Below are 25688 nucleotides of genomic sequence, written 5' to 3' on the forward strand. Positions count from 1 at the left end.
GCTCAGTATCTTGGGTTCATATCTTAAATATTATTTTGCAATCTTTTTGGATGACTGTGATTAAACTTTTGAAATATTAAAATGCAACGTGCCAAATATTCTTTTGCAATCCCAAAACAATACATACAATTGTTTATTAAACTTTGAACAACATAAGAGAAGATAACTAATGCTTTGAAACCTCAGCTAGAATATAGTCTCTTAGGAACTTGAACAGTGTTTTTTCTTCCCTGGAAAAATGTGAATTGGAAATGTACTAACAAATTCAGTAATGAGGATCACATGGTTTAAATTTTTATATGACATTTATTTAATTTCGGATTATGTTAGTTAAATATCCACTTATCAGCTTAGTAATATTGTATATAGGTCCTTATTAACATATGGTTTCAAAGACCAGTGAAATTGTCAAATCTAGTGAAAACAGGATTCAAAGATAAAATTCTATCTTCCCATTTTTTTATGAGCCACTTAAAAATTCAGGAGACCTTTTAAAAAGCTGTTAGAGATTAACCTTTAACATCATCATTACATCTAATGTTATCACATTTTACAATGTCACTGACACCGCTTTTAACCTTAGGTAGTTGATTTTGCTAACCAGGTTGTAAAACTACTAAAATTTCCTTTCCCTAAATCTAGTAGACAAAGATTCTGCTGCCCTCCTCTTTCTTTCTTCCTCTGGTTCAGTGCTTTCCAATGCAACATTCTGCAATGATGGAAATGTTCCACTATGTCGGCACTGTTCAGTACGATAGCCGCAAGCCATATATGTATGGCGTGTTGAGCACTTGAAATGCAGCCAGTGTAACTGATGAACTGAATTTCAAATTTTATTTATTTTAATTAACTTGAATTTAGATTGAAATCGCTACATGTTACTGGTGGCTGCCATATTGGAAGCCCAGCTTTGGTGTTCTTTCAGCACAAACTGAATTCTGAGGACTTCACATTTTTCTCCTAGTGGGTCTCAATTCTCATTCTGGGAGCAGGAATAATCCCCTTTTCAGGTTGCTGGTTATTTGTACACTAACAAATGTCTTTTCTTTCATTGTAACTCAATTTATAATCTATGGGTGTTACCATAAACTAAAAGGAAATCGCATTTGTCATAAGAATGCCAAATTGGACATTTAATTCTGTGCAGTCCTGACACAATAGGGGACAAGATGTCTTTGCTTGTCTTAATTTGGGTCATGATTTTCTTTGGGAGACTAACTTTCCAAATGTGTATTTACTTGCCTGCAAACATATCTGGGCAGTTTCTATCTGTCCTCTTAAGTGCTGCCCGGGATGAAAGTAATGTAGTGGAAAGAGTTTGGACTTTCGTTTGGATTCCCACTTCTCACCATGGCTTCCTGAGCAACTTTCTTCCTGCTCTGGGCCATAGTTCCCTCCTAGAGTTGTTAATTAGGTTTCCTGTTTCAGAATACATTTGGTTTACTTGTCTTACACCTAACTTGATCCTAGAACTTTCTACCTAGTGCCAGATATCAAAGCAGGTGTTCCATAAATGTGTCTCTGTATTCAATAAATGAAAAACTGTATTTTATTTTAACAAATGCTCCTCCTTACTCACTGACACTGCTTCCTCTCTTTTTCATATCTGTACACTGGGAGAAGGACTAAAAACTTATTGGAAGAAACACTGAAAGGGAGAGGCTTCTGGTGATTTAAAATAAATATTAATGTGTAGCTTCTTCAGTACCTTTTCTACTATATTTAAATGATGGGGCATCATTTGTATGAATCTTTACCTTCTAACCAGTTTTTGCATATTGTTATAAATAATTTGTCACTTAAAAATGTTCAGACAGTTGTAAAATAAATGATTCAATCTAAAATAAGGTAATTTTTATAGAGCATATTGGGTAGTAGACATCATTCTAGGTTAATAATACATTTAATGAAAGTATCTATTATTTTGCCCACATCAAGTACCCAAAGAATGAACTGAAGCAGGTGAGAGTTAGGGTAGTAATAAGTCAATTACCCAAAATATGAGTGCCCACAGGTATGTCAAATACAGAAATGTTTTAAGATTCTGAAAACATGATTGATGACTGGTTATAAAGTCTTGGGGAAATGTAAGCTTTAAAATGTTTAGAGTAAAATTGAGAAAGTACAGCTAATACCGTACAAAAATTTAAAGTTTCTTCTTGCAAAGTGTTCAACCCATTACTGAAGAAAAGGCTTTCATCTTGAAAGATGAAAGAATTAAATTTAAACTAGAACACTGAAAGCTACTACGGAAGCATGCATTTATTTGGGCATATGGTAGTAATCCACTAACCACATAGTTGTAATCTATTGGAGAATAACCAGAACAGAGTTTCCAGGCAAAGATTTTGCCAGATCAGCTTGCTTTTTACTATGGAAAAAGAAAGATGCAGAGAAGCACATATACCAATGTTATCTTTTTTATTTCAAAGTCACTTCAGTATCTCTCTTCAAAAATTATTGCCTTCATCTTTATAAATAGTCCTTTACATGCCAAATGCCATAGATTCCATGATCAATTTCATTATCTCCGTGCAGTCAAAAGAGTTAATTGTATTGAAAAAATATTTGCATGCTCTTTAATACAATGAGTATGTAACTGGATTTCAAAGGAATGTCTAGTTTTGTTATTGATTAAAGAGGTAAGCTACAGACATTGAAGATGTGGGATCAATTAATCTAAAATAAGAGGTCAAAGTGCATAAGTGTTTTGTATACAGATACTCAAGCACTTCTTGATGGACTAAGGACCTCTGATTTGTACCTTTTTGTTTGTTTGTTTTTACCTTTAAAAGTACCAGAAAGGAATTGCAACAGGTCAGTCAGATATACTTACAGCAAAATCATTTGTAACTGGCACTGAGAGTTTTCATTTAATATTATATAATTGAAAGTATTTAGTTCTGCTCTATGACAAGTAAAATAATTGTTTATTGGGGATAGGTAATTATATATTTGGCCTAAAATTAATCAATACGAAAACATAAAAGCTGGCAATCCAGCAGAATATGAATGTCATTAAAGAACAATTTAGTACAGCACAGGAAATATAGTCAATAATGTTGTAATAACTATATGTGGTATCACATGGGTACTAGACCTGCTGGGGTGATCACTTTGTAAGGTATATAAATGTTTAATTACTGTTGTACTCCTGAAACTAATACAATATTTGATGTCACTGAAATTGGAAAATAATTTTAAAAGACTTAAGTATAAAAAAGAGGCAACTCAAAAACAAGAATAACTTTGTAAATTGAGGTCAATTATAGCACCTGTAGAATGAATAGAAAGATTATAAATGCAAGAGAAGAAAATAGTAATTTTGATAATATGATTCTCCAAGAATGATAAAATACCTCAAACTTCTTTCTGTATCTACAAATTACTTTTTATTTCATACCTAGTTTTTTTGAGTAAGACATGAATAAAATTTTAGTTTGTTTTCTATTAGCCAGCTGACAGTGGAACTAGAAATAGATTGCAGGACAGTTGGCCTTTTGTATGTGCCTGAATGCTAGTTCATAGAATTTTAGAGGTATATAGAACTTCAAGTTTTTTTTTCTTTTATTCAAGAATATTGGCTGATAGACTGTGGTCATTACTTTATGAATTAGAGATAAACTAGAAATCAATGATTTATAGTTGTTCTTCTGAAAATATTGTGAACTTTTAAACAAAGACTAGATACTGTTGAATGCCAATTGCCGGAAGTACCAGCTAATGTTATCAATGGGGAAATACGTTTTTGAATTATCTAGAGCAGAGCTATCCACTTTGAGACAGAGACTCAGATAGACCAGATGTCCAAAAAGGAAATCACTGGTAGGTCTGAAGGGCAGTAGTGTCTGTGCCTGGTATCACTTAGTAAAACAGCTAATTTGTGGAAGTGGGGATCCTAATGCCAATGTCAGGGTGAGAGTTATTTGAGAGGATATGAAACCTGATCAACAGACGTTTCTTGCACCTGAAGTTGCCCCAGATCTTTCCTCAGTATAAGTCTTTAGTCTTTGGAAGCTGTTGTGTAACAAGGCTGATGTTTGTCTCTATCAGCCTTGCCAGTTTCTATCTGAAAGGTTAAGGTAATTCCATTTTACACAGGTCAGTGCTTAAGTCCACATTCACAGTCTGTCCATTGGGATGGAGCAGGATTGAGTAAACGCTGATTCTTAGAGTCTCTTCAGTTGTTTCTGACAGATCTATCTTTTCTAATAAACCCCACGTGGTGTGGGCTTGAGAACGGATAGTGAGCTTTCTTCAAAACTCGAACAAGAACAACTAGCTTTTGTTTACATTTCTATTCTCAAGGGCTTTTACTCCTATTGGAACCTTCATCACCTCAAAATATATTTCCTAAACATGGTTTCCTGATTATGAAGTTCACAATTTAAGAATCTGAAGAGTCTTTTCTGTGCCCAAACCAGAAATTATTATTGAAACAAAGACCCCCACCTTTAAATCAGAGTATAAAGTACTGTAAGCAATGATTTTTGCTCAGTTGTTTTTTTTATTTGCAGTGGACATTTTTTACTGGACATCACTCAACCTTAAGATAAATAGTGTTCTGTCCAAGTAATGCCTTATTGTTTTCCAACTTTTTGAGGTAAATGTTGGTGATGTTCTGCTTTCAGTAATTTATTTGGTTAAAAGAGAAATCAAGACATTTGTAATTTCCCTTCCTAAAAAGTTAATTAGCCTTTTTTGGAAAGAAAAATAATATGGACCTGTTGTAAATATTCAATGAGCACAAAAATTATGTGTTTACTGTGTTCTCAGCAGTAACCACAGTTGGTATATATTTTTCTAAACATTGTATACGCATGTAATTTCTTTTTTCTCTCTAGCCCTCTCTTCATGTATATAGATGAAATGAGAAAAAAATTATTTTGAGTGTGCATATATACTAGACATAAACTACTGAAACTTGTTTTTACAATTTTACATTATATCTTGGACATTCTTCTTGAAAGCCTCATATTTATGCCTTTGTGGTGTGGAGGTGTACGTTTTAAATTTTGATAGGTATTACCAACATATCCTTTGAATTTAAAATAACTTTTCTCATGGGGAAAATTATATATATATGTGTGTATGTGGATATATATATGCACATATGCATATATGTGTGTGTATATATATCTACATATCGATATTGTGGGGACAGAGCCCCAAAAAGCAGTTTCCAGGCTCTCGGCCTCACATAGAAAGGTGCTGGCTCAGGTAGTAAATGGCCATCGACTGTGATCAAATGGCCATCAGCTGTGGCTAGTTGGCCGTCAGCTGTAACCAGTGAGCCATTAGCCATGAATATAACTGCCGTGGCTACGCTAGGAGAAGAGGCTAGCAGAGAAGAAAAAGGAAGAAGGGGGAGCTAGAAGAAGATGGTGGCTGAGTCTGCAAGCGGCACATAGAGGGTTGAGAATTGTGTGGTTCCTGGTTCCTGTGTCTCCAAACCAGTCGCCAGTGAGAATATAGTGGTGTGACTCCCCTACCTATGGCTCCGTGGGTGTTCCTTTTTGGCCTCACCATGTCCTGCGTTCTTGTGTGGGGAGCGGGACCGGAGACCCCGCCAGACGCCCCGCACGACACTTGGCGAAGTCGGCAGGATCCCCTGCACTACAGATATCTATATCTCTCTCTATATATGTATAATTTATTATTATTATTATACAAAGAATCAGCCTTTTTCTTGGATGTTAACATTAGTTGGTCATACAAGATTATTGGGCTAAAGGAAAGTATATAATTTTTCTGGATGTAATTCAAACTTCTAAATGTGGTCAGCATTATATCTCAACAGGGCCCATTTGGAGGCCAGTGCCGAGAAGTGGAACAGGTTGCTGACGTCCTTAGAAGAACTGATCAAATGGCTGAATATGAAAGATGAAGAGCTTAAAAAACAAATGCCTATTGGAGGGGATGTTCCAGCCTTACAGCTCCAATATGATCATTGTAAAGTAAGTTGACAACATATGGTGGGTACCTCTTTAAATTAGTTTTGAATTTTGGTGAGGGAAATACTCAAAATTCCCAATAAATATCTGAGTTGAACCAATTATCACAAGTTTTTGCCCCTCTGCTTCTAATTGTCAGTATTTAGGCTTTTACTTTAAATTGAATCCATTGCTTCCATTTGTTTCAAATTAACTTTTCTCTTCACGTTTAACTAATTTTTTCAAACATTAAAGATATCTCAAGTATAATATTACTTTTAGCTAATCATGAACTTTATCTAACTTTCCAGCAGGTTTTAAGATATTAATATATTGGGGAATTTTTTTTTTACTGCAAGTTAATCTTAAATTCAGAAGTCATAGATTCATAAAGAATTAAGCTCTCTTGTTAATAATAAATGAAAGGGAAAAAAGTAAGGATTTGTACGAGTAAGAAAATCGTACAATAGACTTAAATCTTACAGCAAATGAAGACCATAGTAGTTAAGATCATTTTATATTTCTTTCTGAACTTAGACCTTTTTTTGGAGTTATATTGTTTTTCTGTTCAAATTTCTCTCTCCATGCAAATTTGTACTTTTATTCTGATAGGCAGATATGCTGAATTGTTTCCAACTGATTGTAATTCTTAGATCCTGTGTTATTTAAATTATTCACCTTATTAACTTTCTATTCATTTATTTAATATTCCTTCATACACATTTTCTCGTATGTTACATACTAGCCTGTTTTATTATATATTTTTTCTCTTCACATGCAATGCAAGTTCTCATTCTAAATCTGTACATGCTAATGTGATGTTAGAATTCTGTTCCCATTTGAAAAATGATAAAGACGAACACATGCATCTTCTAAAGGAAAGTGTCATCTATGTAATAAGTTGCTTCAATGCAAAATAATAAGACCTTGACATTTATTTTATTTTGAACCTTTGTGACTACTTTATTCAAATTACCATTTGGGTAAATTTCTTTTTCTACTTAAAAAGAGAATATAGTGAAACAACAGCTGTAAAATGAGGAAAAGGAAGACCCTATTGGTGTACAAAATTAATAATAATGATGAATGATAATAATAATAAAGAGACTGATTTTAGAAAATTACACTTCATACTTTTTAAAACTTTCACTTCTATTAGTTATTCACATATACTTTTTGTGGATTCAGATATGAGTGACAAAACACAGTAATGCAAAGTTTTCTAAGTGCTCCGTAAGGAATAAAATCTGCTTGTGACTGTGTACTACTATTTTTTGGAAAACTGAAATCTTGAGGTATGAAATAATCGTCCTAGTCTGGCCTTAGCAAATAAAGTGCATATAAGCGTTTCCAGTAAGTCCTGCCTATTTTCTAATCCCTCCCTCACAGCAAGGCCCCTTGTGTTTTGGTCTATCTTAGATCACTTCATGCAGCTGTTTTTCAACCCTTTAGACCCAGTCATTCAGATAATAAAGATAATACTGAGAGTGATGGAAGTATTTACTGAGTGCCTAATATTCACCAAGCACTATTCTAGGCAGTAGTGAATCAAAAATGAACAAGAAAAGGTCTTGCCTGATTCTGAGTATTAAGAGACAGACACTAGATAAGCAATAAATATATACTATGTCCCATGGTAATAAGTTCGATGAAAAAAAAAATAAAACAAGATCAAGGAGGGAGCAGCAGAGGTGCTATTTGAAGTCAGGAGAGTATTATAAAAAGGTGATTTTTGAACAGAGACCCGAAGTAAGTGAGGCAGTAAGCAGTGCTACTCTGTGGAGGAAAAAATCTTAGGGAAAAGGGGACAGAAAGACACGGACCATAAAGGCTGTAATGTTCTGGGCATATTTGAGGAATACCATGGAAACCAGCATGGTTGAAGCTGTTTAGCCAAATAGAGACAGGGGTAGGAGATGAGGTCAAGGTGGGGGAGGGGTAAAGGGTTCTGATCACATGGTCCTTGAAAGCTCTTTGTAAGGGCTTTGTCTCTCACTCTGAATGAGATGGGAAGCCATGCAAAGTTCTGATAATTATAGTGCTGTGATCTAATTATGTAATAATTCTCGTTAAATTACACAGAAGAGAATATAGAAAAGTTCAGGAATATATTTCAGTAATCCAAGAGGCGGGTGGTGGTGACTTAGATAATGGTATAACAGTGAAGATAGTGAGAAATAACTGGATTCTGAATACATTTTGAAAGAACCGACAGGATTTGCTGAAGCATTGGATATGTGGGTTATGAGAGAAAGAAGAGGCATGGTGAGGAGTCAAAGGTTTTTGGACAAAGTAAATGGAAGCGTGGAAGTGCCATTCAAAGAGCTGGACAAAGTGTTAGATGAGCAGTCTAGGGAGCAAATTCAAGAGTTTATTTTTTGACATTTTAAGCTTACATTGTTTGTTAGGCATGTGAATATATAGGTCTGAAGTTGGGGGAAAGGTCAGGACTAGATCAAATTTAGGAGCATATATATTAGTCATAGAATTGGATGAGATCATTTAGGGAGTCAAGAATTCCAAGACATGAACCCTCAGGCACTCTAGCTTTAGAGGTTGGAAAGATGAGACTGAGAAGGCAAAGCCAAAATGGTAGAAGAACCAAGAGAGGATAGAGGCTAGGATACCAAAGAAATAAAGTGTTTCATGAAGGAGGGTACAATCACAAGGATCGAATATCACTGAGTCGAATATCGCCGAGGATCGAATGTCACTGAGGATAAGATGAGGTCAGAAAATTGACCATCTGAAGACAGTTGTTGACCTTGGCAAGAATCGTCTCAGTGGCATCGTAAAGATGGAAGCCTAATTGGAGTAGATTCAAGAAAGAGTATGAGTGGAAGTATAGTGAACTCTTTCAAGGATTTTTACAACAAAGGAAACAGAATTGAGACAGGAGCTGGTGGGAGAATGTAGGGTTGAGTCCAGTAGTCCCCCCTTATCCATGGTGGATACATCCCAAGATCCCCTTTGGAGACCTGAAATCAGGGATAGTGGCAAACCCTATATATTCTATGCTTTTTTCTGTATACACATATGTATAATAAAATTTAATTTATAAATAGACACAGTAAGAGATTTAACAACAATAGTAAAGTGGAACAATTATAACAATATACTGTAATAGAAGTTATGTGAATGTGGCCTCTCACTCTCTCAAAATATTTTCCTGTATTATTATACTCACTCTTCTTCTTATGATGATGTGTGATGATAAAATGCGTTATTAAGTCAAAAACTTTTACCTTTTCACTTAAAGGAAGCACTTTATGGCTCCTCTTTGACATATTCGAATTGCCAGCATCACTATTTTTCTGCTTGGGGGCCGTTATTAAGTGAAATAAGAGTACTTGAACGCAATTACTGTGATGCCATTAGTCACTACTAAGTGACTAATATGCAGGTAGCATTTACAGTGTGGATACACTGGACGAAGAGGTGATTCATGTCCTGTGTGGGACAAAGTGGGGTGGTGTGAGAGTTCATCACACTATTCAGAATAGTGTGCAATTTAAGACTTATGAATTGTTTTTATCTGGAATATTCCATTTAATATTTTCAAATTGCTGTTGGCTGCAGGTAACTGAAACCACAGAAAGTGAAACCATGGATAAGGGGGGACTACTGTAATAGTTTTATAAAGATGGGAACTAATTCAACATTTTTCTATGCTAATGGGAATAATCCTGTAAAGTGTAAATTCAGCGATGCAGGAGGGAGGAATGGTGGCAGGTGGGAGCCAGTGTACAAGAGGAGCCCTTGGTCTTAGGTGGAAGAGTACAGAGTTCATCCACTTTCACAGGAAGGAATGTGGAATATATGGGTATAGATGAAGGTAGTTGGTAGATTTCGGTGTGGGAGCATATAGATGTTCTTTTAATTACCTCTATTTTCTCAGTGATATAAGAGGCAAAGCCATCAACTGACTATCAGAAGAGACAAGAAGATGTAGAGACCTGAGGAGAGAGGAAGTAGAAAATGTAGTCTAGAAGTGGGGAGTTAATACACTAGAAATGTACAAGATCAGAGGGTGGCATGCAGTCCCATGTGAGGTCAGTGCTCATGAATTTAAAGTAAGAACAACCAATGGGAATGTTTTTCTTCATTCAGGTTCAGTTGCTTCAGTGAAGGTGAGGATTACTTGAAGAACTGAATTTATCTAAGCACATGTGATGGAAGAAGAGAAGGGCAAGGGAGTTACATAAATATAAGGGAGTTCTGGTAATGATTGCACGTGGACTTGAAGCTGGATGAGGGAAGATGTGAGGACATGAGAGAGGTGAGGGACATTAAAATGGTGTTTGAAGTCAGTCAGTTGGACACTTCAGTGGGCTGAGGAATTGTTCAAATTTGGAAACTGAGGGGGGCGTAGCACATTCAGTAGAGAAAGCAGGTGGTGGTCACAGAAGGCATGCTAGAAATCAAGTTTATGGAGTGGTGCATTAAATTTTCATTAATGGTAATATCTGGTGTCTTTTTGTGAAAATGAGCTATACTGGTAGGGTGGAGAACAAGGTTCTTAGAGGAGAGCAGGTCAAGATGCTGAGACGCTGGAGTAGTGGCGGGATCACTTGTATGGATAATAAAATTACTGTGATCGTGAGACAGAGCCTGTTGTCAAAATGATGATTATAAGAAGGAAGGGTGATAGTATAGGTTGGGATTCTAACATGAAAATATTTTCACGTTCCTCTTAATCTTTGAGTCTTAACACTACTCAAAATACCCTTGTTTGGAGATGGGGGGAAGGCATAGTATAGGTGGGGTGTAGTTTAGCCCTGCTTTCTAAGTTTCCTGGTATCTGCTTCTACACTTTCCTCAGGTTACTTACTCTTACCTCTTTATCATAATTGTCATCACTTAGCACGTGGTGCATGATTCAAACTCTAATACTGCGGAGGGATGTTCCTTATCAATAAGTCAGGAGATTCAACAGTCTGTATACTTCTTTAACTTTGTGAGTTACGTATTAGCTGGTTTATATGAATAACAAACACTGAGTTTCTGAGTATGAGGCTGGGTTGCTTCTCATCTCATTGTTATATCTTTACTGGAAATGATTCTTTGTAGAGGTTCATGTTATTACGTTGGTGCAAAAGTTATTGCGGTTTAAAAGGTTAAAAGATAATTGTAAAAACCGCAATTACTTTTGTACCAAGCTAATAATTCTCGGTTCTAGAATATGACACTTTATTTTGGTCAATCATAGTCTGCCTTCTAATTTATAAACAGCTCAAACTGTGGGCTTTCTTAACATTATATATTATTAATGTGTTGACAAAAGCTTTATATTTAACTCTGAGAAGTAAGCAGGCTAAGATGCTAAGAGAAATAAATATGGAATAGATTTTAGAGTAAAGTTCCTGGAGATATGTATGAATTTGCTAGGGCCACCATAACAAAGCATCATTGGGTGCCTTAAAAGCAAGATTGGGTGACTTAAACAACAGAAATTCATTTTCTCACAATTCTGGAGGTTAGAAGTTGGAGGTCAGAGTATCAGCATGATTGGTTTCTTCCGAGGCCTCCTCTCTCCTTGGCTTAGAGACTGTTATCTTCTCCTTCTGTGTCTTCACGTGGTCTTCCATCTGTGAGTATCTGTCTCAAATATGATCAAAATTCCCTTTTATAAGGACACCAGTCATTGGATTAGGGTCCACTTTAATATCCTCATTTAAACTTAATTATTTTCTTAAAGACCCTGTCTCCAAATACAGTCTTACTCTGGCCAGCAACCTTCTTTTTCAGTTGTCAAGAGTAGTATTTCTAATTTATATAAATTATTACAATTAGGGTGAATCACTATATATTAGTACAATTAGGGCAATATTTAAAGATGTGACAACTACCTCTAATTGTAGTTAGCCTTTCTTACTGAACTTCGCCAGCCATGATCAGTGAACAGTCTCACTGGAGCTGACCCTCAGCCTTGCCAATATTCTAACTTAAACATTATTTTCTAATTTATCCTCAATCTTTTCTTAAAATTAAAATCTCTAATGGGTGTACTGTTGTTTACTCTGTCAGGGCAACTTTTTCTTTCCTATGTCTTTAGAGATTTTTTTTTCCTCTGCTTTCAGATTCTTTTTTTTCTTATCCAGGGAAGTCTTTATTTAGTGTGTATGTGTATGTACAACTTAGAATTATCAATTATTAGAACTGAAAGAGACTCAAGGAATAATTTAGTCCAATCCCCATCTTTATAGTGGAAGGAAATGAGAGGCAGAGTATAGTTTAATGAAATCTGAGTTTTCATCCGTCCTTCCCTCTCTCACTTCCAACAAATACTTACCGTTTACCTACTATGTGTCTGGCAAATTCTAGGACTCCAGAAAGACCCTGATACAGAAAACAGACACAGCCCCTGTCTGCATGGAACTTCCAGTTAAGGGAGAGCCTGTGTTTGCCCTTCTCAAACTTACAGTTCCTATTTCTTCTCTGTGCCGTGAGAAATCCTTTCCCACCAGGACTGTGGCTGAGCTGTGAACTGAGGACATTGCTACCCCAAACCTATGGTTGTCTGCCTAACCATCCATTTCACTAACCCCCAATTTTGGTCCCTTGGTTATAGTTCAAGCATGTTTTCAGTTCATGTACACATTTATTTCCAATTACAGAATTCTTTTCAATTATATCATGATGTGGCTTTAAACAGAACGTGAAATAATTTAAAACTAATTTTTCACAGATACGTGTAGCATTAAATTTAGACGCCTTTTAGTTTAGCTTTGTCTATTATTACAAACTCTAATTTTTTTCTGACACTTTGCTATTTTAAGTATTTAATTGTCATAACAAGGTTAAAAAGATCTTTTTAACTCCAAAGAAGTCTTGCCTTACAGCTTAAAGTACATAGCTAGAATCAATCAAAATCAACCATAAATGGCTTGATACTAATATTAGACAAGATATATTATTCCCTAAAATTTTTTCATAGAGCAAACGGGACCTTATATTTGATTTCTAAATCATTCTCTCATCTTACAGGTAGCTGTCTGAATTACTTTATTTTGAGCAACACAGTGCTATTTAAGGAAGTCAAGTTAATTTGATATGCTCTCTCAATGCTAAATTAAAGCATTTAGAAATTACCAGATGAAAGTTTTTTAAGGAGACAAAAACATTTAATACTGATTTGTTAAATATTTCAGGAGATATGATCTCCTAAATGCAAGCCTTAAATGTCGTACACAAGTCTTTAAAGATCAATTTAAAAAGCAGTATGTCCTTCTGTTGCGGACAAGACAAATACACATCCATAAGATGCATCTGCAAGACACCTGTGCTGGTGTGACATGAATAAGCACTTAAGTTTTACATTAAAATTCCATTACATCATTATATATGAAGTAAAAACACCATAGATGGATGTGGGTTACTGCATTCTAGAAAACCATTAAGTGAATCAAAAGTTGCTTCTAAGATGTAAACTCTGATGTCAAAGAGTTAAGTGATGAATGTAAATAAAATAATTATAAGTAGACATCTGACCAACCTATATCCTCAGCACTGTATATATTCAAGTCGACTGAGACTTTTTTGGGCTCTTCTCATTTGGCAAGTGGTGCATTATCCTCCATTCTGAGGCACCTTATTTTGGGCCTTTCTATACAAAGTTATTGAACTTCGCACATGACCGTAGATAGACCTGGTTTCAATTCCCACCGCCTGCACTCACTAGCGCTATGATCTAGACTTTGGGTCATGTTGGCCAATCTCTTCAGGCCTGTTTCTGACCATCAGTATATAAACCACTTAGCATAGCACATATAGTAAGTCCTCAACAGCAATAGCTGTTGGAGTTATTTGTTAAACTAGGACTTATATTTTCTAGTATTTTTTAAATTTTAGTTGCTCCATGTTTGCATTTTTTATTTTTTCATAGTTTCATTATGTTTGGGCACTATCCGTTTTGATATCATAACTTACATTTATTATTTTAGCCTGTTGGTAGCTTAAAAGATAACTCAGACTACTCAGGAAATGGGATGAAGTCACTGGAACGACAGTATTTTTGAGAATTTATAGAGGATAAGATATGAGTCTAGAGACTGGGAGATGATTTATTTCTTTTCTTAATAAAAGAAAACAGCTTATCATGGAAAAACCAAGCCCATAAAACATATCTGCATGCTGTGCCTTTAGTTAACTTATCACAGGTTAATAGACAAATCATAAATGTTTAACCATGATTCTAATTACCTTTAAAGGTAATATTTGGATGTTACCATAATTTATAAGTAAAGAACATAATTAATATGCATTATCTTACATTTGCATTTGCATGACTTTTTGCTGGGTCTAGGCTTCTTGCACCATCACAGATAACTACGGTAAAATATTTTGGTACCTCAGATTAATTTGTGCAGTCACCTCGGGTACTTATGAGAACTCATATATTCTCAAAGTCTTCTGATTTCCACATACATTTCTATATTCTAGTCCTTTATATGTGCATCAATGATTTGATGACACTTTTCCATAACCCTTATTTGATAATGGCAGTGCCAATTACTTCATCATCCAGCCAGCCAGCCAGCCAGCAACCGACACTTCAGTGAATGCTTATATGTCGAAATTGATGCTGAATATACAAAGGGTAATAAGGCACTGCCTCTGTACTTCAGTGACATATTTTAATAATTCCTTTACCTAAATGCTCTCTGCTTGTGGCTGTATCCAGGAGGAATATTATAAATTTCAGTGTTTAAGTGATAGCTCTGAAACTTCTAGTTAGAATGATACTGTAAGATCATGCTTCAAAGTATCTCGTCTGCTCAAACATCTAGCAATTATAGGTGAAATATTTTTTAAAACCCCAGAAAACCAAATATGGCAAAATTGGGCTCCAAAACATGACAATCCTTCTATAGGCCAGAAACAAAGCACTAAAGCGAAGTAGGTAGGGTGGATACTGCTGGAAAACTATAGCCATCCTGGGTGATGAGTAAGCAGAAAGCCCTGCGGCAAAGTCTCTGCTCCAAATCTCTCTGACACATTGAAATGAATGACTCATGGATTAGCATCCTTTCCTTCTGTAATGTAAATGTCTCAGAAACTGATATATGAAAAACCAGTGTATTTTGGACCCTTAATTAAATGCCTATACTTTCATGGATGTTTTTAACCAGTGACTCAGTACACTATAGGTTTTCAGCAACACTAATAAATACTTTGTTCAATACTTTAACAACACAAACACATAGACATACTTGTTAAATAATACTTAATAATAGTACTTAATAATAATAATAATAATACTCAAGTCAAAAGGCCCTGACAGTAAAGTGTTTGGCATGGGGCCTGGCATGCAGTAAACACTCAGTAAAAAGTGATCGATACCTCCTTCCATAATAGCTGAGAATCTGTCTTGATAGTTTTGATCATTTTTGTTTGGTTGAAAATTGTCTAAAAGCATAATATACCTGTTATTTACCATCTAGGGCAGCCCAGCAGAAGTAGCCCCCATTAGTATCTAGGATTCACTTATTAAATTTACAAATATCAGTTTGTAAATAACACAATCATATTTTTTTCTTCTGGGTACATATTTAATTCCCATGGTTATCAAAATAAACTACTACTTTAAAATATGTAGTGTTTTAATGACTATTTTAGAATAAATGGATAAAGTTGAATTTTCCCATCTAATGAATTACATTTTTAGTGTCATTTTTAAAGTTTCAGAGAAAGTGAGATCACTTATATACAGCTTTAATTTTAAGAGTGTGAGACTGTCATTCAATCAACAATTACTTGGAAAGTACCTACAATGTATGTAGTGTTCACTTGTAATGTTATGGATTTACTTCAGTTAAATACATTAAGATTGGATAAAATTGCAGGTGCAGATTTTGCTCTCCATCTTTCACTTCATTTTCATACCAATGTAAATAGTAAGTCATGTAGGGACAGTTATCAGACCTCTAACACCCTGAATCTAATCGAATGCATGTTTGATTTTAGAAAAAGAAATCACCAAGAATAACTGAAAGTGTATGATTTCTTGTAGATTTGTCCATTTCCTGAGAAATACTCTGTCCTTTGCTCAATCCAGTATGATTCCTGTGTTCAAATCTCATATATGAATCAGGACATTAGGGCCTTAAACTGAATTGCCAGGATGCATTAGCCGACTTTCTCATTAAAATTTCAAATTCGAACATTATCTTTAAAGCAGCAACACCCCACCATAAAATTCAATCTGTGTGTGTGTGTGTGTGTGTGTGTGTGTGTGTGTGTGTGTGTATTCCCCTACTAAAGCAATCTGAGACTCCCTCTGCAGACCTGTAATTTCAAGGTCTTGATGTGTTATGAGGTTATTTGAGGTGGGAAATTGGCCTTTTGCTAAAATTGCTTAAAATTAATTTCCAAGTTCCCTTCTACTTTGTCACCTACATTGGTTTCCTGCTTATCAAATATTGAATGCGCAGTCCCCTAAGGTTTGTTAGTAAAGCTGTTACTTGTGTGCAGAACTGAAGCAGTAGTTCTCAAAGTGAGCCTGCACCTACCTGCCACAATCCATTTCATTGTGTGCAGTCAAATTTGTCTCCTAAGCTTGATAGGTATAATTGGAGCCTCACCTCAAATAGTTTATCCAAGTTTAGAGGGAGAAGCAAGGTAGCCTAATAACTATCATTCTCTGGTGGTGAAATTAAGAGTAGAGTACAAATGTAATCAAGAAACAGGTCTGCAAAACCCAGTGATACAGTCTACCCCTTTATTCAACCCATTCCTAATGAACTGCCTCGGGATAGCTTTAGACAGGAGACAATTTCATTTATTTAACAATTCACTTCTTCATTCTATGTTGAAACTTCGATGCTTCACCTGATGTTTGTCACATACTTTGCTAGGTACTGGGCGTGTATCTGTTTACGACTACTTTTGCTGTCACAGATTTCACTGTCTAGCAGCAGAGATGGGATGGAAACCAGGTAACGGTGGTAGATATCACAAGCACTGTAATGTGAGCATGAACACAAGCCAGGGAGGCACAGATGAATCGTGATTATTTGTTCTTGGGAAGATTGGCTAAGGCTCCACAGAACAAGGAGCCAATGAGCTAGAAAGAGACCGTGGAATAAGAATTCACTACAGATTTTTGTAAAAACTTTTGGTGGGAAAATTCTCTAAATTAGCCATGGAATAGAGCCAGAGATGTTGCTTACCTCCCTTTTTGATTGTACATAGAATAAGACTGAAAGAAAGAAAATACAAGTTCGGCACCTAATATAGTGCTTGATAGTAGTAAATACAGAATATATTTGCTGGATAAAGAAATACATTAATGTGTGCATATATTTTAAAAAGCGTAGGTAAGAATACTGTTTTATTATGCAGAAAAGCTGGAGGATTTCTATCTTAGTGTCAGCATGCATACGTAGTATTCTGATTCAAGCATCATTATTTTATGTCAATGGGATGGAACCAAAATAAATTTATATATTTAAATGTTCACTTAGGAACGTTAAACAAAATATCTAAAGAACTGTGAGTTGTTTTTTAATTCCATCTGAATACCAATGAAAAGTCAGCCTGTTTTCTTTCCCCTTTTTCGTGTAGTTTTATTAGTGCTATTAAATTTAATGACTCTTCTGCCCTTTTTTTGCTGTCATACTATAATGGCTTCAGATCCGTATATGCTGATTTAGCTTTGAAAGCAAGTTGGGGAAAAAAGAAAATTACATTCTAACAGATTCTCCTTATGTTTGTATCATTTATTTTTTCCTGCTTGAATTCTCCAATAAGCAGTGTTTAGTTTAGTTTAGTTTTGTTTTAAATCCAAATCTAAGGAAGCCTGCGGTACCAGCAAATACTTCTGTTTGTTATAGGTCAGATGCCCTTCGTCTAGAGCCACTTCCTGGGTATGCATCCTACGTGATCATGGTCACACGGGGCCCCACTCAGAAGGACCCTGCACTTGGTTTAATGCTCTACTGCCACCATCTTGAATTTCTGAGTTCTGTCGAACAAGGGACCCTGCAATTTCACTTTGCACAGGGCTCTGCAAATTATACAGCCGACCTGCTTGCATCAAGAAGGAAAACATTAATGTGTATGTTTTGACATACATAAAACAACACTTCCAATAATGAAAGCCTCTTGAAACTTACTCTAAGCACCCTCTTTCTCCTCACGTAAACCATCCTGAGTCCCCTCTCTTCCTTACGTGCCTCTCATTGAGACTTATCATGTCTCTGTTTGTTAGTGTTGGCTGGATTATGATTAGTGCTTTATTTTCAGTCCTCCCTTTCCTATTGGCTGACTATCTATTGTGTTCTGTCTCTACTTGACTTTTAGGTCACTACTCTGTCCTGATTTTCTTCTCACCTCACCAAGAGCTCCTTCTCAGTCTTCTTTGCTGGTTCCTCTTTTCTTCCTCAAACTTCTAAAGTTGGGATGCATCGAGGTCAGGCCATGCCAACTTCTCTAAAACCATTTTTCTGAATTCATCTGTCTCTTGGTATTACAAGCCTTGTATGTGCCAACCACTGCCAAATTTATATCTGTTTAAATGTTATCTTAATTGGGAATCTATTAGATATCTCCAACTATGTAATGTCCAAACTGAATCCCTAAACTTGCCCCTCAAACTTATTCTACCCGGTCTTCCCCATTTCAATTGATAGAATTCTATTCCTGTTGCTCGGTAAAAAATAATGACTCCAAGATTGTCTTTCTCTCATATTTAGTCTGTTAGGAGATCTTGTTGATTCTGTGTTCAAAATACAGAATCTGAACCTGACTACCTGTTACCAGCTCCTTGGGGATACATTATCAGTCTCTGTTATTTTCAGCACAACAGCCAGACTATTCATACTCAAGTAATCGAAACTCTGTAGTGGCTTCCTAATTCAGAATAAAAGCCACAGTCCTCAGAATGATCTTTAAGACCCTAGATGAGCTGAAGTTCCTCCCATTCACACCTTGCTCACCTCATTTTTACTGTTTTCTCTCTTGCACACCGGTCTCAGCCACTGTGGTCTCTTGGTGTGCCTTCAATCACAGCTCCACACTGTCTTCTGTGCCTCAAATTCTCTTTCCCTGTTACCCACATGATTAACTCCACTGTTTTCAGATGTTTGCTCCATGGCATCTTCACAATGAATCCCACCCACACTTCTTGATTTGAATTGTAATCCCCTTCCCAGCATTTCTGGTCTCTCTTACCTTCTTTTATTTATTTCATTTTCCATAGCATTTATTATCTTCTAATATAACTACTTATTTGTCTTCTATTGTCTCCTTATCTATGCCTGGCAGTCTAGATGTTTAAGAAATATTTGTTGAATGTTGAATGGATGAAGTATACTCGAAGATAACACGTTCTTTGGTATGAATGTTCCTTTTTCTCTTCATCTCTCTATAATCCCTTTTTACTTATTCATGTGTGAAAGACTATTATATTTTGACAATATTTCTACTTTAAATAGCTGAATCTTTAATAAAGGTAATAGCTGACAGGAAAAATAAGCAACAATCTTTTCTCAAGAGGTAGACATCATTTCAATTACATGGCATACATAAAGTTGTAAGAAAATTAAATAACACCATTATACTTTATGTTTTAAGATTAGTCAGTTAAGAGGTTATCTTTTCCCGTCTTAATACTGCCTAAGTTATTCAAAACAAGAGTTGGAAAGATTTTTGTATCAGGGAAAAGAGTTGGCATATCTTTGATTGTTGGGGTAGCATTTAAAAATATAGCTTATTTTACCCTTTTGTGCTGAATACTGGCATATTCTGCCATTGTTTGTGCTTCTCTCTTATGTAAAAATTTGACACCTTGAAAACTAGATGAAGTAGGACTCCTAACAAACATAAGGAATAGCTTAAACATATGTAATCTCTGATTCAGTAACTATGTTGTGATGTGTTACATTTTATAAATAAATCTAGCTTCAGAGATATTAGTGAAGTAAAACATAAGGAAAAGTTTTATAATTGTTACAAATAGTAAAAGTATGCTTTTTAAACATATTCCAAATTCTTACTAATACTGTTCTATAAATGTAGTAATTTGTTCAGTGATAAATGAACTTGATTCAATTTGGTATTCCTTCCTTAAAAGTATAATTTTTAATTGTGAATATAATATATTATAGATTTTATAAAAATAAAGAGCAAAAAAAAGGCTATAATTTTACCAGTGTAACACAACCATTTTCATTTTGCATTATTTCCTTTTTGCATATACACCTTTCACACAGTTTTAATAGGGTACCAAGTTTTTATCCTGTCTTTTTCACTTGGATGTATGTCATATCTATTTCTTCACATTACTATGTAGTCATTATTACAATAATTTTTCAAGGTTACATAATGGTCTCTAGTGCAGCCATACCTTAGTGAACCTAAATATTTTCCAGGTGTTAGGTGTTTAAGTTAGTTTCGATTTTTATTAATCATAAATAATGTAATAATGAAAACTTTTGTGTTTGAAGCTTTTTCTGGATCATTTTCTTAGGATACATTCCCAAAGGTGAAATTCTTGTTTCACACAATATGAACATAGTAATGACTCTTGATATATTGCCAACCTACTTTCCCAAATGATTGAACCAATTTTTTGGCCTCCAGCAATGTATGAAAGTGAAGTTTCACTGTACCCTTGCTGTGATTTCTCATTTTTGTCACTCCTTTGTAAACCTCGTATTTTTTTGCATTAAAATGCTGGTATTCCTTACCAGTATGAGAATTTAAAGAACAGTTTAGGATGTCAGATGTCTGACACAATAGTTTGTTTCCCAAAGAGAAGGAAGAGGAGAAATGGTTGGATGTGTTTGATTTAATTGTGCCTAGAAGGATAGGGAAAGTTGTCCATTGCTGAACTGATCATTTGAAGAAGTTTGGTGTGATGTAATCTGGCTAACCATTTTTTACCACCACAGAGGTTTACATTGGTGTTTTATTCTGAAACAAAATGGTACACAAAAAGACACTACACTTATTTGTTTGCTACCTAAAAATCTAAAGTGACATAAGAGGCTTGCAATACAGTACTATGCTTACCAAACATTTTGGCTTATTCTTGGAGGATCACATAACTCCTATTTTTCTCATAATTAAATAGTTTATCTCTTAGAAGAGTTAGATTTAGTTGTTCTTACTAATGGAGGGTTGGGTACTGGTATTGGTCATCTAAAGCTGTAGATAAAACAACTAGAACTTTCCTTCATGAGTAACAGTCAATAGAGGCTGAGGAAAGAAATTCGGTCTTGGAGAATTGCTGAGAATGAGGGGGAGACTTTCGATTAGCGTAGTAACTTAATATTTAATAGTAGCTAGTTATTTAATAGTATCTGGTTATTCTACAGCACTGCATAATTTCAAACTATGTTCACATTCACTGTCTCACCTGTGCTGTAGAATTTTGTTATCAACATGCAGAGAGGTTATGGGACAGACCCAAGGACTCTTGGTAGATAAGGGTGGGGCTATGTGGTGTGCACTGGACTCTAGCACAAGGATTTGGGCTGCAAGTCTCTGTCTGGTTTTACTATACCACAAAATATTTTTTTAAATGCCTCCTAATTCTTTCATACATAAATTCATTGAGTTTCCGCTCTGCCCTCTGGGGCATAGATGTAAGTGTTCAGAGAGGGTTCACTGCAGGGTAGGAGTCAGGTCTGCCAAGAGGCCAGAGCAGGCATGTGTGGTGAATGCTGGAGCAAAGCAGATGCCAGGAGTTGTAGAGGTGCAGCGGTGGGAGGGGCTGGCCCTGTGGGGGAGCCAGGTGATGTTTGTAACTATTTAAGGGGGTATTGGAGCTGGGTCGGTAAAGGTCAGTAAGGATGACCCTAGTGGATCTCCTTGACTTTGACTAGCAAGGGTCGGTGAGCTTGCTAAGGAAGCACACAGATATTGTGTTTTGAGAGAAAACTTTTTCTATGAAGAGCTGTAATTAGATGACTACTTCTCTGTTCTACTGCTTAGAGCTATTTCATGCTGATTTCTTCTACAGACCAGCTTTGTATGAGCTACTGTCATGCCCCAGGAGTTTCTTTCCTTGATTCCCGCATTTTATTTCAAGTTCATTCACTTATTTCTTCATTCATTCATTCACCTCACAGGTATATTTACTGTTGTGATTTAAATAATGAGAAAGTGCCAGCCATTGAAGATTTAAAGCAAAAGCTTTCTGAATTGCCAGGGCCATGAGGCGGGAAAAGCTTAGGGTATCCTAGGAATGGAAATAAAGACTTTGAGGTTAGAAATGAGTGTGTTAATAGCTGAGGTCAGAGAGCAAGGAAAGTCCAGATCTTGGTTGGAAGTTTAGAATCTGTTCTAAGTGCAGCAGGAAGCCATCGGGAGGTTTTAGGCAGGACAGCAAAAGATCTGATTTGTCTATAATTGTAACATTATGATCTAGAAATCATTAAGAAAAGTGCATCCCAGTGAACTTTGGCACTTGATACACAGGCAATTTGGGTGATGGCTTTAGATTAAAGAGAAGAAAGAGTTGTAATTTAAAGACAAGCAGATGACAGGATTTAGTACACGCCGATATTTGCATTTCTTCTCGCTTTATCTCCATCCACTATGACAGGTTGCCTGTTTAGGGCAGAAGAGGATGGCGCAGATGCCCCTCCTTGCTCCAGGTTCTCTCAGACCCTGCTTTCATATTAACAGATTTGCAGGATCCCGTCACTCCCAGTGCTGCCAGGAATAACTGCTATTTGCTTGGCGGCAGTTCATTCATTGCAATGAGCTGATGCCATGTTCATGATGAAAATGAAGGGCAGCTGATTGACTTGCAAGACTGACTGAAGTCAGTCAGTCACTTCTTTATACCTCCTTATCCCTTAATCCCCTGCTCTTCCCACTGAATTATAGCCGGTGGGGAGAAATGTTCCCAGGCCATTATAGGAAGATCATTGAAAATCTTTAGGCACTTACAGGTGAATAACGAGCAATTTACTCTGATGTCTGGCAGCCACAGGGACACCTGAGTTTGAAATGGGCAGAGAAGTGGTAGGAAAGGTGCTCTCTGCTAAAGGTTGGGCTCATAGACATCGTTGAGAATGACAACTGTGATTTCAGTAGTTAATTCTGGTGTTCAAATCAGGGCTTCATTAATCTGACATTCCAGAGCTTCATTTTGGTCTAAATGAGCGTAAAGAAGCTACTTAACAAGCAAAACAATGAGAGACTAGATTACCTTACCTGTTTATTCTGTTTGCTTGAATTGTTTTTCCCCTAATTACCTTTAATCTAATTCCAGTTTCTTTTTCAACATACAGTTCCCATATTTTGAGCAGGTTGCATGCAAAGAGCACCCCCTCCACGTCCCTCCTCTGTGTCCTTCCCCAGTGCCTTATTTATACCTCTCTCAAAGGTTTGTGCCATTTCCCACATCCTTACTAGCATTATTCTCTCCTCTTTAGACTAGTATAAATTCCCTAAGAGTAGGGATTCTCTTGTCCTGGCATATTTCTTTGTGGATTGTATGAATTTATTATGTGTTTTAAAATTTTTTCTTTGGTAGAAATCTTTGGAAAATTCTGTTATATACTCTCATACTACCCCAGAGTGGGAGAGAAGTTTAATATTCTCTTATGGCCATGGGACAGTCATTGTGCTCTCCATTTATTATTCTTGAATCTTGAGGATCTGAGACTATATTCCCTTTTATTAAACACCTTGGAGCATACAACTGTCAAAACGCAATTTCAATTTTCCTTTTTGAAATTGTTTTGTTATCTTCCTTCTTGTTAAGCTGATTTTAGTCTACTGCTTGTAGACCAAAGCTTCATTTTACATGTGTTTGTTTGAGGGAAAGATTGAGGCTCTTTCCAGCTAGGTACTAGAATGGAACGTGTGTAAGCTTTGTGACCGGTCGCCACACAGAGCACTTTTATGTCAATGGCCGAGGTTTAAGTCAACAAGGTACCCAGATGTCTGCTGTCTGGAGAAGTATGGGGTTACTAGGTGCCTCTCCCATCAACCATGAAGACTTGTTTCCCTCTAACTTTCATGATATAAAATATTTCTATAGATGTAGTCACCCTTATCCTCTACTCCCTCAGCTCTGACAGAGCCAGCCTGCTAAGGCGGGCCAGCACTTCCCTCGGTGCCTTTGAACTTGTAGGTCCCTCTCACTGGAGTGCTTTTTTACCAGATATTCTTATGGCTTCTTCCCTCACTTTCTTCAGATCTTTCTTCAAATACCACTGTCTTTGAGATGCCTTCGTGACCACTTATATAAAATATTACCAACCCATGCAGGCCCTAACCTGCCCTTCCCCCTTATCCTGTGTGGTAGACTGTTATGCTACTGAACCATGCCCCTCTCTATATAGGTCCCTATGCAGAGGACCGTTGCTATTCCCTCATCAGGAGAGTCAGTATATTTCTCCATTCTCTTGAATCCGTGTTGGCCTTATGACTTGCTTCAAACAATAGATTATGGCAGAAGCAACGTGCAAATTCTAGAACTGCATTGTCTGATATGGTAACCCTTAGCCACATAGGACCATTCAAACATAAATCAGTTACAAATAGGTGAAATTTAAAATTTAGTTCCCAGTTGTACTTGTCATATTTCGAGTCCAAAATTGCCACAAGCAACTCATGGTTACCATATTGGTATGGGACAGTGTAGTTTTAAAACATTTCTATCCTTGCAGAAAGTTTTATTGGACAGAGCTGTTCTAGAGTCTTTGCCGTAAGGGGCCTTGCAGCTTTCACTCGGCCCTTTGGGAACACTACTCACCATGCTTTGAAGGAGCCCAGGTTAGCCTACTTGATAATGTGAGACCATACAGAGGGAAACCGAGGTGCTCCAGCCAATATATAGCCAGTAATGATTTCCAGACATGTGAGTGAGGCCATCTTGGATTTCTAATCCCATTCAATCTGACTACAGCCTCAGGAGTAATCTCTGGTGGCACCAGCAGAAGAGCTGGTCATATTGCCAGACAGGAAAAATAAATTGCCATTGTTTTAAGCCAGTAACTTTATGTGGGTTGGATACACAATAGTGATAATGGATATAATCTTCCATCTAATTACTACAATAGTTCTGAAACTGTTTGAAACTATGCCCTGTGCAGTTAACGCATGGATAGGATGTGGTAAAAAGGGGGAAGTTGGAGTAAGCCCATACCGTTTCTTTCAGTGAGATCAGTTCCTTATTTATCTAGGGAGAGAAAAGGATATTTGCTATTAATAAAGTAATGACCAACAGCAATCAGAAACATTTAGTACTTACTAGCTGATAGATGAAAGGAGAAAACTAACTTTGCATCCAAAAATTATTTACCAATAATTTGCCAAGTAGATAGTTCAAATAATCCAGAGCTTACTGGAATCCAATAATTATTTCAACGTAGGATAATCGGATTTGGGGGACTTTGGTATATCTTGCTTAGACATATTTTGAGGTACTACTTGGCATTTAATTCTGAAAGGATTCCTTCTTTTATTCATTATTTCCCAAGCATATATTGAGTGCTTTCTATATGTCTAGTCAGGTACTGAGAATATCAAAGGATTATGAAATGCCTTACCTTAGGAAAACTGACAATATATTAGGACAAGCTATGTTAGAGGAATACAAAATGCTCTGGAAACACTGAGGTGGGAACACACTAAATGTACTGGATGAGCTATTACTTTGCAGGTGGGTGGGGATACAGGTTAGAAAATAAACAGATTACCTAGAGCACTTTTTTTGGAAGAAAGAACAGAATTATTTAATAAAAATTTTGAGATAGTCACATAATATAAAATTTACTCCATTAAAGTGTG

At 36.2% G+C, this 25688-nt stretch overlaps 1 protein-coding gene across 11 annotated transcripts in view; it reads left to right on the forward strand.

Moving 5' to 3' along the window:
- UTRN (utrophin) overlaps positions 1-25688 on the forward strand; it is a 460160-nt gene that overhangs the window by 318072 nt on the left and 116400 nt on the right. For all 11 annotated transcript variants that reach the window (XM_033093589.1, XM_033093581.1, XM_033093608.1 and 8 more), the window contains one exon: positions 5801-5957. In XM_033093589.1, coding sequence (XP_032949480.1) covers positions 5801-5957 — 157 coding nt within the window. The remainder of the gene's footprint in view (positions 1-5800; positions 5958-25688) is intronic.

This window comes from Rhinolophus ferrumequinum, chromosome 3 (assembly GCF_004115265.2).
Source record: "Rhinolophus ferrumequinum isolate MPI-CBG mRhiFer1 chromosome 3, mRhiFer1_v1.p, whole genome shotgun sequence".
Lineage (NCBI taxonomy): Eukaryota > Metazoa > Chordata > Mammalia > Chiroptera > Rhinolophidae > Rhinolophus > Rhinolophus ferrumequinum.